This window comes from Anoplophora glabripennis, unplaced genomic scaffold (assembly GCF_000390285.2).
Source record: "Anoplophora glabripennis isolate ALB-LARVAE unplaced genomic scaffold, Agla_2.0 scaffold233, whole genome shotgun sequence".
In the NCBI taxonomy this organism is placed as follows: Eukaryota; Metazoa; Arthropoda; class Insecta; order Coleoptera; family Cerambycidae; genus Anoplophora; species Anoplophora glabripennis.
The window spans coordinates 290262-307085 of NW_019416413.1; the positions used below are offsets into that span (position 1 = coordinate 290262).

Here is a 16824-nt window from a genome sequence, read left to right on the forward strand (position 1 = left end):
GAACATCCTATCTGTAACTAGGCAACTGAAAACTATGGTTTTCATTTTTGAAAATGTAACTTCGAACTCTAAGTCGAAAATCATTATACCTAGTTATTAAAAAATTACATACACCACTGTTCAGAAGTTCAACTTAATGCACTACAGAGTTCAACCAAAGTCTCTCAAAATTTTAAATTTTTAGTTCTAAAATTCAAAAGTTAAAAAAATATTGAAGATCTGTTTTGACTCGAAGATTTCTCCCAAAAAAGTCGTAAAAATCACAACTCTCTATATTTAGCAATAAATGAAATACAAGACATTAAAAATGGGATTAAGTGACCCACAGTTTGTTAGTATCGTAAATACGTCCCTTTTACTGACATTGTCTCAACTCTTTTATGCAACAAATTAATAAATAATAGATAATGAAGAGTGGTGCTGTAGTGGTCAAGGTTGAACTGATAAGTTAATAGTGGTGCTTCCAACGCTACTTTATAATCCAATTATGCAATTGAAGATGATCCTGTCCCAGTAGAAGCCTTTTAGCTTATAATGTAGACGTGGTTGGGAGGCAATGTATTGCGGCACGTTAAAAGCCTAGAAGTGTTCACTGGAATGATGTTAATTCGTAACGATCTTCAGTTTGTTGTTATTGGATTATTGTGTTACTTCGGACAACCTGGAAAAGGTAAAAATGAAAAATTGTTAGGGATTAAGTAAAAACTTATTTGTTCATATTTTAAAAATATCAAACGTAGCAAAGGCTAAGTATATATAATAATTATTCATACTAGGTCGAAACGAAGAAAGACATTTTCTCATCAAATTGGTACCGATTTCCTAAAAAAAATTGTTTGACATCATCAGGCAACAATGAAAATACATAAATATGAAAACCCATACAATTGTAAAGCAAATAGGGACAGTAGCAATCTTTCGTATTGTTGAAAAATATAAAATTTCCACATTTATACTACAATAATTCTGAAATTATTGTATGAATCGTTGTTCTACAATAATTAATTGTGTTTTTATGATTTTTTTTACGTACACAACATACTCTAACACAATATGATGTATAAATGTACATAATAATTAAAAAACATATTAAGTTCAAATATTTTTTATTAAAGAGGCACTAGGGACATTTGGAAACTATAATTTTCTCAATATTGCAAATCCTAAGCCTGCTACGATTTTTTCTAGGTATTTGAAAAACTATAATAGTTAATTTTCAATTCAAAGTAACATGACGTTATTCAAAATCCCTGGTCAAAGTCTATTGTATTTTTTTTTATTGTGGAGGTAAAGTTTAAATGTGCTAAAAATAGCGTAAATTGAGATGTAAGTCATTCGTGGAATGAAAAATTTACATTTTTTAGTATTAATTTAGAAAAAAAACAAATGAAAATGAATTAAAATATAGGTATCAAACAAAAATTATAATGTTTTTAAATTTGCACATTTCAAGGTAGATTAATGCTAAAAATTCACTAACACGATATTTAGAAGGTACATCTAGAAATGTAAATGTTGCTCGAGATGAATACAGAAATTAGTTAGGTACATAAAAAATATATAAAAAATTTGTAAACACGATTCTGAAAATAGTAATTTATTTTGATTCCGTCAAAATAAAGGGAAATAACAATGTTTAAAAAATTAAAGAAACCGAATGTTACTAATCCGTGAAAAACGGGTATTAAACTATACTGTGAATATTGAAAAATTGGTGTAAGTAATAGTAAGTTACATATTTTCTCATGGCATTATTCTGCTTAAAGTCAACGATGCTAGTGAGTTTTAATAGAATAAGGATCATGTGAATTAATTTAGACAAACCACATTTTTTAAATTTTCATCAACGGTTCAGTGTTACTTTTTAGGAAAAGTTGCTGTACGATTCGACCTTTGCATACCATAATTATATTAATATTTATTTAATTGCATTAAGTGCAAAGATAATACCCCAAACTGAATTTCGACCTCGATTTACACACATTCATAAGATTGATTGCATCGATATTTTCTGTGAAATTTACTTACTTTTTAAAAACAGTTTCTATCAAAATTTTCTCTTTTTTGACAAAAATTATTTAACATAAAATTTTTTCAAAACATCTATTTTCAAAAAAAAGTTTTGTTGACTTATTTTTTTTCATTTTTTTTTCAGTCAGGCAGCTTTGATTTGAGCAGGAAGTCGCTCGTTTACTGACTATCTACATTCGTACACAATCGTGTGAGAAACGACTAGAACTTTCACAAAGGTCCAACCACTTTTCAAAAGAAAAAATAAAATTGTAAAATTTTTTCTCGATGTATTCCGTTTCATTGCTCGATGACCATAGCTCAAAAAAATTTTTTGTCTAAAGATCTTGAAATTAGAATATTGAAGCTTCAAAATGCTTTTTTTTGTTTATCTCGATACGATCATTTTTCACTAAGATATAGCCGTTCGAAAGTCACTAAAAAATTAATTAATTTTTTGCTCGTTTAATTTTTTCCTTAGGCTCGTTACTTTACCAATGTAATCGAACCTTAAACATTTAACTCGTACTGTAACAGCGCTTGACATAAATTACTATTGAATTTTTTTACATGGGCAAAACTTTCATTTAATATTAGTCCAAGCATTCTATCACGGATTAATGTTTTTGCAGAAATTATTACCTGGACAAAAAAAATATGACCGTATAGAAAATTAAATTTTAAATTGAGTTTCTTATTCTTTAAACTCGATACAAAATGGCGAACATGGTTAAAAAAATCGCAAAGTTGCAAAAAACGGTTTTTCTAAAATAACTAAAAAAATATAGCACCTATTGAAAAATTTTAAATGAGAAAGTTGTAGATTTTAAAAAGATCTATCGACTGATTTTTTGAAAGTATCGATTGCTTTGTTACTTTTCGTTTTTTTTTAACTTATATTTTTTTTTACTTTTATTATACTTCTTCACGAAAATATAGACGACGAACAAGAAAATTAATCAAAAGAAATCCGACAAAGAAAAGAAGAATTTCATTCGATAAATAATTTTATTTATATAGGATACTTGTTAGTTTTCATTGTAATAATTTTATAGATATTTTATACATAGTTGTATAATTATTAAATATTTTTATAAATAAATTAAATTCTTTAAACTTATTTTACACAAAAATAAATTATTGAAATGATGAAGTAATTGTTAAAAAGCCAGCAACAAGTACAACGTCAGTATGATTAATGAAGCAAAAAAATTAAGGTGATACACGAAAAATGTAATTAAATTTAATGTAAATTAAATAAAAACTAAACTATTTTGCTTCTAAGGCAAAAATGACTATAATATTCGTGTTTAGTTACCCCAGATTAACTATAAAAGAATTTTTGTACGTGGTCCAGAAGCCCAGATATCAAAGATTTTGCAAGCGCTAGCCATTTAGACTGCACGTCATCAGTTTTCAGAGCGAGCGAGCGCCGCTTCCCCTACTCCGTCCGCTCCAGCTGACGCACTCAGCGCTTGCACACTTCAGTTTATTACTCAATTACTAATACTAAAAATCAAGTAACATATCCTACTATTTTTTTTTTGAAAATATAAGTATTCAATATTAACCTCCATCAAGCGCATCGCTGTAAAATGTTAATTGCGTCCTCAAATTCTTTTTTAAATAAAAAAATTATCTCGGCTCCAGAAGGTCGTAGAAAACATTTTTTTTTTTAAATTGGTGAAAAAATGTCAGCAGTTTCTTTCTTTAAAAGTCATTTTCAGAAAATAAAAATTGAAATAGTTATTTGAAAAAAACGTACCCAAAAAAAGTGCAACTTTTTCAAAGTAATTTTTTGATCCTTAAAATTAATAAAATCGTAAACATTGTTTAACAGCATGATAATATAACTCTTTACGAAGAAAATAAACCGAAAATCGTTACTGTAGGGCTATCTGCTGAGAAAATGTAGTCAATCTTCGAGAGCGCCTTTTTTTAAAAAAAATCGATATATCTCGAAAAATAATTAATATTTTTAAATTTTTCAAAAATGTAGTTTTTTGCCTTGCCGCGGGCTATGCTTGCAGTAAATAGCAAATATGGGCACGTAAATGTAAACGAGTTATAGAAGAAGAGAAAAGAAGATTTTTAACGGTTTTTTCGATATATCTCAAAAAGTAACAAAGCAATCGATACTTTCAAAAAATCAGTCGATAGATCTTTTTAAAATCTACAACTTTCTCATTTAAAATTTTTCAATAGGTGCTATATTTTTTTAGTTATTTTAGAAAAACCGTTTTTTGCAATTTTGCGATTTTTTTTTAACCATGTTCGCCATTTTGGATCGAGTTTAAAAAATAAGAAATTCAATTTAAAATTTAATTTTCTATACGGTCATATTTTTTTTGTCCAGGTAATAATTTCTGTAAGCATTTCTCTATAATGCTTGGACTATATACCTAGTTGTTATAGTTGTGTAGAGAAAATAAAATATTGATTTATTTGTTATTGTTATTAGTTACTAGTGCATTTATTTATGTAACAGCTTATATCTTCTGGAACAAGATCTAAGACAAATATATTTACATATTTAATCTTTATGTCTAATGCTGGATAGTTACATCACTCTTGATTTTGAAACAATAATAGACGATAATAATAAAAGGCATTCCTTTTTTATTGTCAATCACGTGATATTATGAATTACAAACCTCTAAAAATTATTACCTGTTCACTGCTGAGTCAAGCAAGTGGTGTAACAACCTACGATACGTTACGTTGTAAAGCACCCTGTTAGTCACAAGCGAACTAGGAGACCATATTCTGGATTAACTTGGTCACCGGATAAGGGCCCAATTAATCGAAGCAGATACCTTGCAGCACTGAAGTTAAACAAACCTATTTCAGAAAACGTGTAATTTTATATTTGACCGAGGTGTTAATTGAACGTTAACAAAAAATGACAGCATATGTAGTTGATTGTACAACTTCCATATTAATCCGAAAATGATCGAGATACAGGGGACATTAAATGTGCAACTTAAATACAATATACACATTTCTGTTAAGTATGTGCTTGAAAGATTTAGGTATCCTTAAGTATGTTCCAATAATAAAGGGGCTTATTATTTACTTCATTTTAAGTAAAAATGGTATACAGGGTGTCAAATAATTAGTATGCAATACTTTAGCAGTAGATCCTACGATAAAAAATAAGATACTTTTTTCTTATAAACAAGGGTCGAAAAATGCTTCCTAAGGGAGCTGCTACGCCCCCCCCCCCCCTAAAAGGGGCCTCAGGAGATCATATTTTTCAAAATATTTCCAAAACCAGTTAACATATCATTATGAATTTTGGTGTGTTGGACACTCAATGAATGTTTCAACGCACTACACGAAAACTGTTTAAAAATTTTAATCAGGGGTGTTTTAGGCAGAGGGACTCACGGGAAAATGCGCCCCCAATTTTTTGCATGTCAATATTTTCAAATCCACTGCTAAATTATTGCACACTAATTATGGGACACCCTGTATAGGAATGTTTTGCTAATCAATGTTAACTTTAATACAAGCATTCTGAAAAATCAGCTATCTTGGAAGCCTTCGATTTTTCTAGGATTGTATTAATTATAATGTATTTAATTAAAAAATTATTTTTGCTTGTTTTACACTTTTCGAATAAAATGCAAGGATCTTATTTTCCGAAGTAGTACAAATATTTAGGAACACAACTGATAACACAGCCACACAAAAAAGTTGTCTGTACTTTTCAGGCGACATATTATGTTATCCGTAGTATTTTTGCCTCCTGATACGAATGCGATGTCAGTATTGAGCTATCACATCGCAGGAATTTCCTAACCTCAAAAAACAGGTCAAAAATAGCAAAAATTCACGAAAAAGTGCTAGGAAAAGTATTTTTATTTTATATTCAAATGTTCATTTATATGGTTAAGACCCCACCGAACGTGAATCCGCGTTCAGGATTGATGGTTATTTTTCTAACCTAAAAAAAAAGGCCAATTAAGGTCAGATATCACAAATTTTCAAAAAAATACATATTCGCGCCAAATTAGGTATACGGGAGTTTTCGGAGATGCTGATCACGGATCCGAGGTCAATTTTAAAAAATTCAAGTTGGCGGATTCAAGACGGCCTACCAAATTTTAAAAAAATAACAGATTCGCGAAATTTGGTATACGGGGGTCCACTAATCACGAATCCGAGATCAGATTTACAAAATTCGTTTTTAAAAATTTAATCATGATTGGGTACTCAGGTTATAAAGTAAACAAAAATATTACAAAATGAATTTCACAATTCTGACCTCAAGTTCGCAGTTAGCGACCCAGAAAACCCTAGTATATAAAATTTGACGCGAATGTGTTATTTTCTGAAAATTTGGTCGACCATCTTGGATCCGACATCTTGAATTTTGCAAAATTGACCTTGGATCCGTGATCAGCGACCCCAAAAACTTCCGGATACTAAATTTGACGCGAATCTGTTATTTTTTGAAAATTCATGATACCTATCTGACCTTAATTGACCTGTTTTTTTTTGAGGTTAGAAAAGGAACCATCAATTTTTACCGCGGATTCATGTTCGGCGGGGTCTTAACCATATAAATGAACATTTAAATATAGAAAAAAAAATCTTTTTTATTTTTCCTAGCACTTTTTCGTGAATTTTTGCTATTTTTGACCTGTTTTCTGAGGTTAGGAAATTCCTATGATGAGATAGCTCAATTCTGACACCGGATTCGTGATCAGGAGGGAAAAATACAACGGATAACATATGTCGCATGAAAAGTACAGACAACTTTTTTGTGTGTGACTGTGTAATTTATATTACATTTATATTAATAAGATTTTAAAATAGAAATGAAATTGGCAGAAATTACAAAATACTCAGTGACTCCAAAATTCTTGGTCTCTCCCAGTATCTGCTCTGGTTGATATAACTACTAAATTTTTTACTTTTGTTAATTCGTCAACCCAAATTGTATTAATCTTGTAACGTTATCGTTTCGTCACTGTAACGCCTGAAAGGCAAAGATTTTATTTTTTTATTTACAAGATCCGGATTTTACAAGCAAAGTGCTTTTTACGGATGAAATTTTCACAAGATTCACTATTGGTGTGATGCAAATCTTGTTGTACAGAGATCTCGGTTTCAGCAAAGGTTTTCAGTGAATATGTAATGTGGTGTTTCTGGTGACAGATTACTCGGTCCGATAGTGTTACATGCATGTTTAAATGATGATGCTTATTCAGTTTATAACAATCGCCTTACGGGATTTGTTGGAAGACGTCTGTTTACAAATTCGTACCCAAATGTTCCTCATGCATGGTGTTATGATGCCCCTTCCCATGTTTCTCTTGCAATTTGTGTATTTTTACATTCAACTTTCCGGAAAGGTGGATAGGACGAAATGGTCCTGTACGTTGGCCAGCACGAAGTCTGGATATGAACCCTATAGACTTTTTTTTGGGTGTATGAAATAAAATTCAACAAATGCCGGGAGTATTTGCACGCATGCAAACTAATTTTGACCGTCGTTTGGAAGCATGTTTATTAGCACATGGAAACAACTTTGAACAATTTTTGTAGAGCATATCGTCTATTGGTAAGTAATTCGTTTATTCACTTAATTTTTGTGTTATTTTTAAATAACGATTTGAACAAATTTCGGCATTTTTGAACACAAAATTTAAACCGTCAAAACTGTCATCAGCGCTTTCGCATTACGGCGCGCGGCAGCTTCGATATCAAATGTACAGCTGGCTGCCGCACCAGGAACGGCTTTAAATTTGTTTAAACCTTCGTGTTCAATTTTTTTCAAATTTAAAGCGTAATGTCTTAGACACTTAGACCATCCGTTGCTTAATAAAAGTTGCTCATTTTCGTGTCCTCTATCACCCTTTTCAAGGAACGCACAGATTTCAGAAACACGCTTTATAATCGGAACTAACTCTGTGACAGAATTACCTCACTAGATCTCGGTTAACTCGGGAGATTACGCATTAGGTATGCTCGGAACTTACTTACTTACTCCGGTGGCCTAGATGGTTGCTAAAAGGACTGCTCGCTCTGCTAGTCGTTCAGGAACTGAAATTTTAGTTCAGCTTACTATACCAGTGTCTAACTTGCTGGTTGGCGGCTATGAAATCTTCCTAGACGGAACTTGGAAGAATTTTTCAAACACCGACCTCTTTGCTGTTGTCCCGGTGACGGACTAGACTACTTGCTGCGATGGTTGAATATAAACTTCTAATTCAGTTCAACTCTCAAACCTCTACTATTATTGGTGGCAGCTGCGCAGTCTTTACAAGCTGGACTTGAAAGAATTTTACTTACTCCCAATTGCAACATATCTGCTGCTGAGCTGGTAACGGACAGGACTGCTCTCGATGGCTAACGACTGCTTACTGTCTGGTTATTGGTGATAAAAATGCAATTGGTGGTGCGGTATTATGCATTTATTTAAATAAATTTAAAAAATAACAACTCGGGATGTCTCAAATCTACTTACATCAAATACCTTTCGAGAACGCAGATGAAACATTTTTTTAAATACTTTAATACCTTGTCTCGAAAACTAAGCCATTTAAAACATTTTCAAATATCCATGTTTCCTTAAGGTGATACAGAGAACTCTCCCCTTTATTGTATGAATGTACTTATTATTGTGGTCTTTAAAGTTATGCAAAAAACTGTTGAATTTTAATAATTCATAATATCAATTTTCATATAATTAAAAAGAAATGTGCCATAGTATTACTTTTGTTGTTAAATTTGATAATAGGGTTAAAAGAATTCTACAATTTGTATCTACCTCTATATTTGCAATATAGCGTCTTATACATACTCATATTCTGAAAATGTTTATAAAAATATATTTTCTATCACGCGCGCTCGCTATGGGACTATCTAGCACTTTCCGTGCACCTAACCCCCTATGCTATAGGTCCCATAACGACTCGCACTTGTGATAGAAAAGTATGTGCAACTCGTTCGGAAAAGTTGCCATAGCGCCACTTGGCAACTGCGTCCGCGTGGCGCTATTGGCAACTTTTCACCACTCGTTACACAATGTACTATAAATTTTTCAGAAATTGTTAAGATAACTCAGTCTTTAAAGACATATGAGAGTTATTCATTACAACAGTGGTTTTTATGACTTCATTATATTAGTATTAGTCCGCTTTACTTATGTCACATATATTAAGTGTTGTGCATGATATCCACCATGTAAATAATTCTGTGCAAGATAAATTGCAATAACTGGATTTGTCTGAAAAACTGGAAGACGTGCAATACGGTGTTCAAATTTCTTATTTGTTGGCACATGTTGACTGCAAAATGTTAGTGATATGTGATATGTACCTTCAGACACGAGAAGTTTTATCATCGTTAAAAGTATTTTCCTCAGTATTTTCTAAATTCGTTTGTTGATTGCGTTGGAAAACTTGCTGACATACAAGGCGGCCAAATGAAAACGAAACAGAGCCATTTATAGGAACTGCGTCAAAATTGTAGAAAAACGCTCAGATCCGTCGATTTTAGATGGGGACATTCTTTGCTGGTATTTTTGACTCCGCCACTTTCATCCCCAATAGGGGGTACCCCAATTGGGGTAAGTATCACCCCAAAATATTTATATGGCATTGGGGGTTGAGTAATATTTCTTTTGAAAGCTCTTACAATTCTCTTTACAACAGACTTTAAATTTTATAATTCGCCCAATACTTTGAAAAAAATTTACATTTTAAAATTTAAATTATCTTTAGTTGCTTATTTACTAGTTAGTTGATTAAATGTTCATACTAATGGCCGTCCACTTCCATACAAAAATAAAGATTTTGTTCGAAACGTTCGCGCACATTCCGAAGCATTTCCGGAGTGATTCGACAGCATTCGTCGACGATTCTTTGACGCAAATCTTCCAGCGACGTTGGCTGTGTTTTATAGATTTTACTTTTTAGGTATCCCCACAAAAAAAATCAAGGGGCGATAAATCCGGTGATCGTGGAGGCCACTCAATGCTGCCTCTTCTCCCAATCCAATTCCGTAGAAAACGTTGGTCCAAATACTGACGGACAATTAACGCATAATGCGGAGGAGCACCGTCCTGTTGAAAAATCAAATGATCTTCATCATACTCTGGAACATTTTCAATAATATCAGTCAAGGCAGGGTCAATAGCGTCTTCCAGTAATTGCAAATACATTTGGCCAGTCAAATTACCAGGTAGAAAAAAAGGACCCACCAGCCGGTCACCGAAAATTCCAGCCCATACATTTAATTTTTCCGGTTGCTGTGTATGCACCTCGTGAAAAACTCTTGGGTTTGAATCGGACCAATAGCGGCAATTGTGACGATTTACCGTCCCGTTCAAGGAAAAACTGCATTCATCAGAAAAACAGATATTAAAAAGGAACTGTGGATCGTTCCCTGCTTGCTCACTCATTATTTCGCAAAATTAGCAAACGGCGCGCGGCGGTCATAACCATCCTCATGAAGTTCCTGGACTAAATGTATTTTGTATGGGTATGGGATTTATTTTTCAAAATGGTTTGTATGCTAGTTCGATTGATCCCTGACACAGATGCCAGCTGCCTCGTACTTAATGTAGGATCAAGATGAACTTGTCCCAAAACTGCAACTTCACTAGCTTAATTAACTATAGATTCTTCAATTTCCCGTTTTTTCCTGGCTACGTTCCCTGTCTCTTGAATTTTTTTTACAAACTCTAGAACATACTTCCTCCTGACATATCGATCTTGATGTTGTTCATTAAATAGCTGAGCTGTTCTATTCGCACATTTATTGTACATAAAGTAAAGCGAAATGATATCTACCCTTTCCTCAATGGAATAAACCATAGTATTTAATTTTCAAAGCACAATTAAATAAACTAACAACCAACGCTTCCAAATAATACTTAGAAAATAATTTGGAATCCACTAATTTTACGTTCATTGTGTGTGTATGGCATTCATTTCTGTTTTTTACAATTGTGTTTTTTTACGAACGTGATAACAAATCGCCAAAAATCAACATAACGCAAGAAATACTAAATTTATACCATTGGCGTACTTAACTCGAATGACTGAAATTTTTACCGTTACTAATTGTTTGCACATAAGTTTTAACTTTAAAATCAAAATTCTTAATAAGTATTGGGCGGAATTATAAAATTTAAAGTCTGTTGTAATGGTAATAATTGTAAGAGCTTTCAAAAGAAATATTACTCAACCCCTAATGCTATTTAAATATTTCGGGGTGATGCTTATCCTTGCTTGGGGGAGTATACAAAAATACCAGCAAAGAATAATCCCCTTTAATCTAAAATCGACGGGTCTGAGCGTTTTTCTACAATCTTGATGCAGTTCCTGAAAATGGCTCTGTTTCGTTGTCATTTGGCCTCCCTGTATATTTGAAGATTTTTTGCTTAAAGTTGTATCCTACTTTTACAACTTTAAATAATGTAATAATTGTTTAAATAAAATTTATATAACTTTTGAGAACCAAATAGAAAACGTATATAATATTGCACAAAATTATAGTAAAGTTAAATATGTTTCGAACACAGATTTTGGCACCTAAAGTGGGACACAAATTGTAGTCAATAGTTCTACAGTGTAAATTTTATGTATTTAAGAATCTTTCTGATAAGGTTAACCATGTTGTAGATGCGTCAATTACACAAGAGGTTTGTTTTAGTCTCCATAGTGAGTTTCAGAATCATTCAAAACAATTCTCTATTTTATCGTTACTTCTCACTCAACAATTTTATGAATAGGAGTAACTACATGATGTAAGAAGTTTGGCTGCCACTACTTCAGCATGAGATAGAGTAATCAAAGTTGTATATTACAGGGGCGTAAGATTAACAGTCTTCAAAATACAGTAAGTATTAATATTGAGCAGTTTCATCACAACGCCAACGTGACAACAGCGCTTAACCTAATGCTGCACAGCTGATGCAAACCACGTGTGCAGTCTTGTCCTACGGAAGAAATGTAAACAACTATTAGTGTGAAACATTTAGTAAATTTCAAGACAATTGTTTTCCAGTTTTTAAATAAATAAAATAAAATGTATCGATTTTGTAGTACGAAGATAGTGTTGTGGTTAAATTCTAGCTCGAATTTTTGTAATTATGAATCTCTTAAAACAGTCTGACTAAATAAGTACGTATAGTGATGTTGAATCGGTTTATCATTTTGTTTGTTTTCAGAAGTACATACATGTGTAAATGTAAATTTCCTTTTTAAAGCGCTGTTTCGTACAAATATTTATTAACGAATTTATATTACTTACTTGCATTTTTGTGTAAAATTACTCTATGTAATAATAATTTATAACGAAATATAACAATCGCTCTATTCATAACTAATCCTTAAAAGATATAAATCAGTTTTTTTATATTTACTTACAGTTATATCCTACAAAATGTATCACTCATTTTCATACAAGTCTGACTACTGGGATGCTTTTTATAATTAAAATCAGGGTAGATATATTATTAGCATTGCAATTATTAAATATGTCTTCATTTAAACTTTGTCGAGAATCTAGACAAACTTATTTAATATTGCCTTCAAACAGTACGACCTAAACACTCCAAATTTTAACTACCCACACGTCGTTACGAAACGACAATTATCTGTATATCAAGTTAAGCAGCTTATATCACAATTCCCTACGTTATTAGATATGGCATCAGAGAAAAGAAAGATATACGATAAGAATAAGTGTATCAGTATTATTTTAATTGAAAGGGATGAGTAAAGTTACAATTTTTTATTGAATTAACGAAACACTTTCTATCTGAATCTTCCAATCAAATCTCACGTATGAAATTATCCTGCTCTTCTTGTTGGTACCTGTATAGAGAAATCCCTCATGTTAATCATGTGACTAACATTTTATAGGGTTAACATATCAATTCTGGCCACTTTATGAGAAAAATAAGAATGGATTTAGCAGCTAATATTAAGCAACGTTATATTTTTTGTTAGACGCAAATTATTTATTAATGTATTGTTATATTTTTATTGAGAAAACTTAAAAGTTTCTGTTTTTTTCCAAAATTTTGAATTTTTGCTTCTAATCTGTTTAGTCACACAATTGACTGAAATAGCCATATTGGAACCCTTTTTGGGACAAGTATTTACTAGAAATTACGTTATGTAGGTGTTTTTTTTTTCTTTTAAATTTTTTAGTTAAGCAAAAATAATGTTGCAAATGTACTATTTCCATAATCATTGCAAAACAATGCGAAAAACCATAGGAATCAATTAAAAGAACCTTTTTTATTGGGCAATGATCATTTAATACACTCATTGTCAGTGAATTTTGCTCTGTAGAAAATCCGGGCTTAAACAATCTCCCAAAATATTTACCACCTCTTTAGAAAACAACACAGGTTTAAAAAGAAGCTGAAACAACCTTATTTAATGTACAGCCTTGTTGATAGCATGTTACTGATATGGCTCTCTATTATAATAAAGGATTATATTTTAAACAAAATAAAGCTACGTTGGAATTGCCCTCTCGTATTATTCTTGTCCAACAATTTTCATATTCTGTTATTTGACAATTGAGTGGGTATATTCCCTGCAGATTTTATATTAATTTGTTAATACCAAATTTCATTTTCCAGGCGCGGAACCTCTAGGCAGTACAGAGCAAGAGTGGGGCCATGTGACAGTAAGACGGGGAGCTCACATGTTCTGGTGGTTGTATTACACCACTGCTGATGTGTCGAATTATACGGAGCGACCGTTAATCATATGGCTGCAAGGTGAGTCATGTCAACCCAAAGCGCTAACATCGCTGCAGTCCATTGTCCTGTGAACCACACGTGTTCGTTCAGTCAATTCATATACCAGATTTCAAAATATTTGTTTGTTTATTCTACACTTTCCATACCTGCACATAACAATAATGTATACATATTTTGAAACATCCACCGTAATTGATAAAGTAATATCAAAAACAGAATACACCGTACCTAAATTACATAAATACAGCGGATCTGGATTCGAATGGACCGGGCCATATTTTAAGGATAGTTTCCTTGCATGGAAATTAACTGATTTAGGTCATATAGAGATCTTGTTAAATATTGTTTACCGCAGTTTTGTTTTGAGAAACTACATTTAAATGACAATATCAGTCATTTGAGAACAGACAAGTAAATAGTAAAAAACATACAAAATATCTACTAGTTCACGAAAAAAATTAGTTCTACTTAGTTACATCTTCAACAGAATTTGATTTACTTTCACTCCCTTTCACAGAGTGCATGCCTAATTGATAATTGCAATTTTTATCTGGAACGATGTAATGCAATTATTTGCCTTTCCCAAAAATCTCGACTGTCGGAAAATATATGGCAAAAACCAAAATGCTGTTTCAGATAATTTTAGCGATATCTATGCTTTAGGTAAAAAAATCCTTTGCCAACTTCCATTGAAATGTCTTAAACAATGACGGAGTTATCTTGAATACATTGAATAAAAATGCTTGTTAAAACATGTAAATTTTTCAAGAATTGTCTAAGATAGCATAATGTAAGTCTGTTTGGTACAAGGAAAATACCCTTGAACACACTACAGTGTAGGAAAGTACCGATGGTCTATCAGAAGTTACGTGAGAGCGATAAAGTAAGCCATAGAAATCCATGTGATAGACAAGGATGGCTATAATGAAGGCGTCTAATAGTCAACGGCCATTTCGCCCTTCCACAAATAAGAAGTGGAACTTATTTGTGCAAGGGCGAAACGGGCGGTGACTATGAGATGCCTTCATTATAGCCATCCTTCTCTATNGATCTTATTTGTGGAAGGGCGAAACGGGCGGTGACTATGAGAGGCCTTCATTATAGCCATCCTTCTCTATCGCATGGATTTCTATGGCTTACTTTATCGCTCTCACGTAACTTCAGATAGACCATCGGTACTTTCCTACCCTGTATACAAGGCGTTCTTGAAATAGCATGAGCAACTTTTATTAAGCAACTGATCGTCTAAGACATTACGTTTCAAATTGAAAAAAAAAATATTATGAAGGTTTAAACAAATTTAAAGCCTGGTGCAGCAGCCAACTGTATATTTGCTATCGAAGTTACCGCGCGCCGCAGTGCGAAAGCCTTGATGGCGGTTTTAACGGTTTAAATTTTGAGTTCAAAAATGCTGAAATACAAAAATTAAACGAATGAATGAATTACTTAGAAGACGATATGCTCTAATATGCTCTACAAAAATTGTTCAAAGTTGTTTCCATGCTTCCAAACGATGGTCAAAATTAGTCCTCATACGAGCAAATAATCCCGGCATTTGTCAAATTTTATTAGTTGCAGCAAATATACGCTGTTGAAGATCGACAAAAAACGTTCGGTACACATTTTGTTTCATACACCCTCAAACAAAAAAGTCCAGACAGTTCATATACGGACTTCGTCTTGGCCAGCGTACACGGCCATTTCGTCTTATCCACCTTTCCGAAATGTTGGTATGTAAAATTCACAGACTGCAAGAGAAACATGGGGACGGGCACCATCATGCATGAAGAGTGCCCCAAGGTAGTGTCTTGGGACCGTTATTGTTTTTGATGTATATTAACGACATCTATTTTATATCGGCAAATTCAACTGCTTTTGCCTTTATTAATTAATAAAATTAATCTGTTTTTAAATAATAAAATCATTTGACATACCCGATGTTACAACAACTGTTCAAAATTTTATCCACCAATTTGTAAACACATTTGGGTCCGTTGTACTCAGTTTCTACGAACTAACACAAATGTTGTTTGCTTCACCATAACACAAAAGCTTCACCATAAATTAAAACGATATCCATCAACTCCGAGTACACGCAAACCATTTTAGACACTAACTACCCATTTTTGACACTAACTACTAAAAACTAACTGTAAACACCACAGATAACAGGTAAATATCGCAAGGACGATTGCAAAATCCTAATTCAGTATTCGGAGTCGCTGAGGCCACGTGGCGAATGACGCTAGAGACTACAGTTGTCCAGCTATACAGTTGAATGTACTATAACTTCAATATTTTTTTTCTCGGAAACTACAAGGATTTTACAAAAAATTTTTTTACGATATTGATTTCATTTCTCATGCTACATCTATTCCCAAATTTTTTTGGATAAGTTGTGAATCACCCTGTATTTTCAAAATAATTAATGGCTTGGTCCCTCATTACCTTCAAACGTATATAGTTTATGCGAATGACATTCATCAGTATAATAGAAGATTTAATAACAATTTGTATATACCAAGGCATACCTTAAGTCAAACCAGAAATACGTTTTTATACAGGGTGTTTTTGATTGGAGTAGCATAAATGATACCAGTGAATCTACATTTCAAAAGAACACGATCTGCAAAAAATCGCCGTAGTAAAATGTTCACCCCTGAAGAGATATGGGCCATCAAAGTTTCCAAAAAAATTATGAAAATTGGCTGTAATTTGAAAACCGAACGAGGTACAAATAACAAATTTTTTACAGGTTGTTTACTAATACAGATGCGAGTTTTCAACTGTTTTTCGAAAATTTTAACCCCTCGAAAGGGGTTGAAATAACCACCCCTCAAGCCATTTTTTGCCATAACTTTTATATTTCGTAAAAACTCGATATCCAAAAATACGCATTAGATAAACTGGTTCTTTTAGAAACTTTTACCTCTCTAGCAATTTTCCTTTAAAACTTTTCGTTTATTAATAAAAAAATAAAATGTATTACCATTCACCTCACACCATATATGACTGCAATCAATCAAAGAAAAACTAAGTGTGCTGCTGTCATGCCAGTTGTCACAATTAACTCT

The 16824-nt window shown here is 32.5% G+C and overlaps 1 protein-coding gene across 1 annotated transcript in view; it reads left to right on the top strand.

The window, feature by feature from the left end:
* The first annotated feature begins 539 nt into the window (after positions 1-539).
* Positions 540-16824, top strand: part of LOC108908514 (retinoid-inducible serine carboxypeptidase-like) — a 31462-nt gene continuing 15177 nt past the window's right edge. The window contains exons 1-2 of the mRNA XM_018712572.1: positions 540-670; positions 13628-13768. Coding sequence (XP_018568088.1) covers positions 598-670; positions 13628-13768 — 214 coding nt within the window. The 5' untranslated portion in view covers positions 540-597. The remainder of the gene's footprint in view (positions 671-13627; positions 13769-16824) is intronic.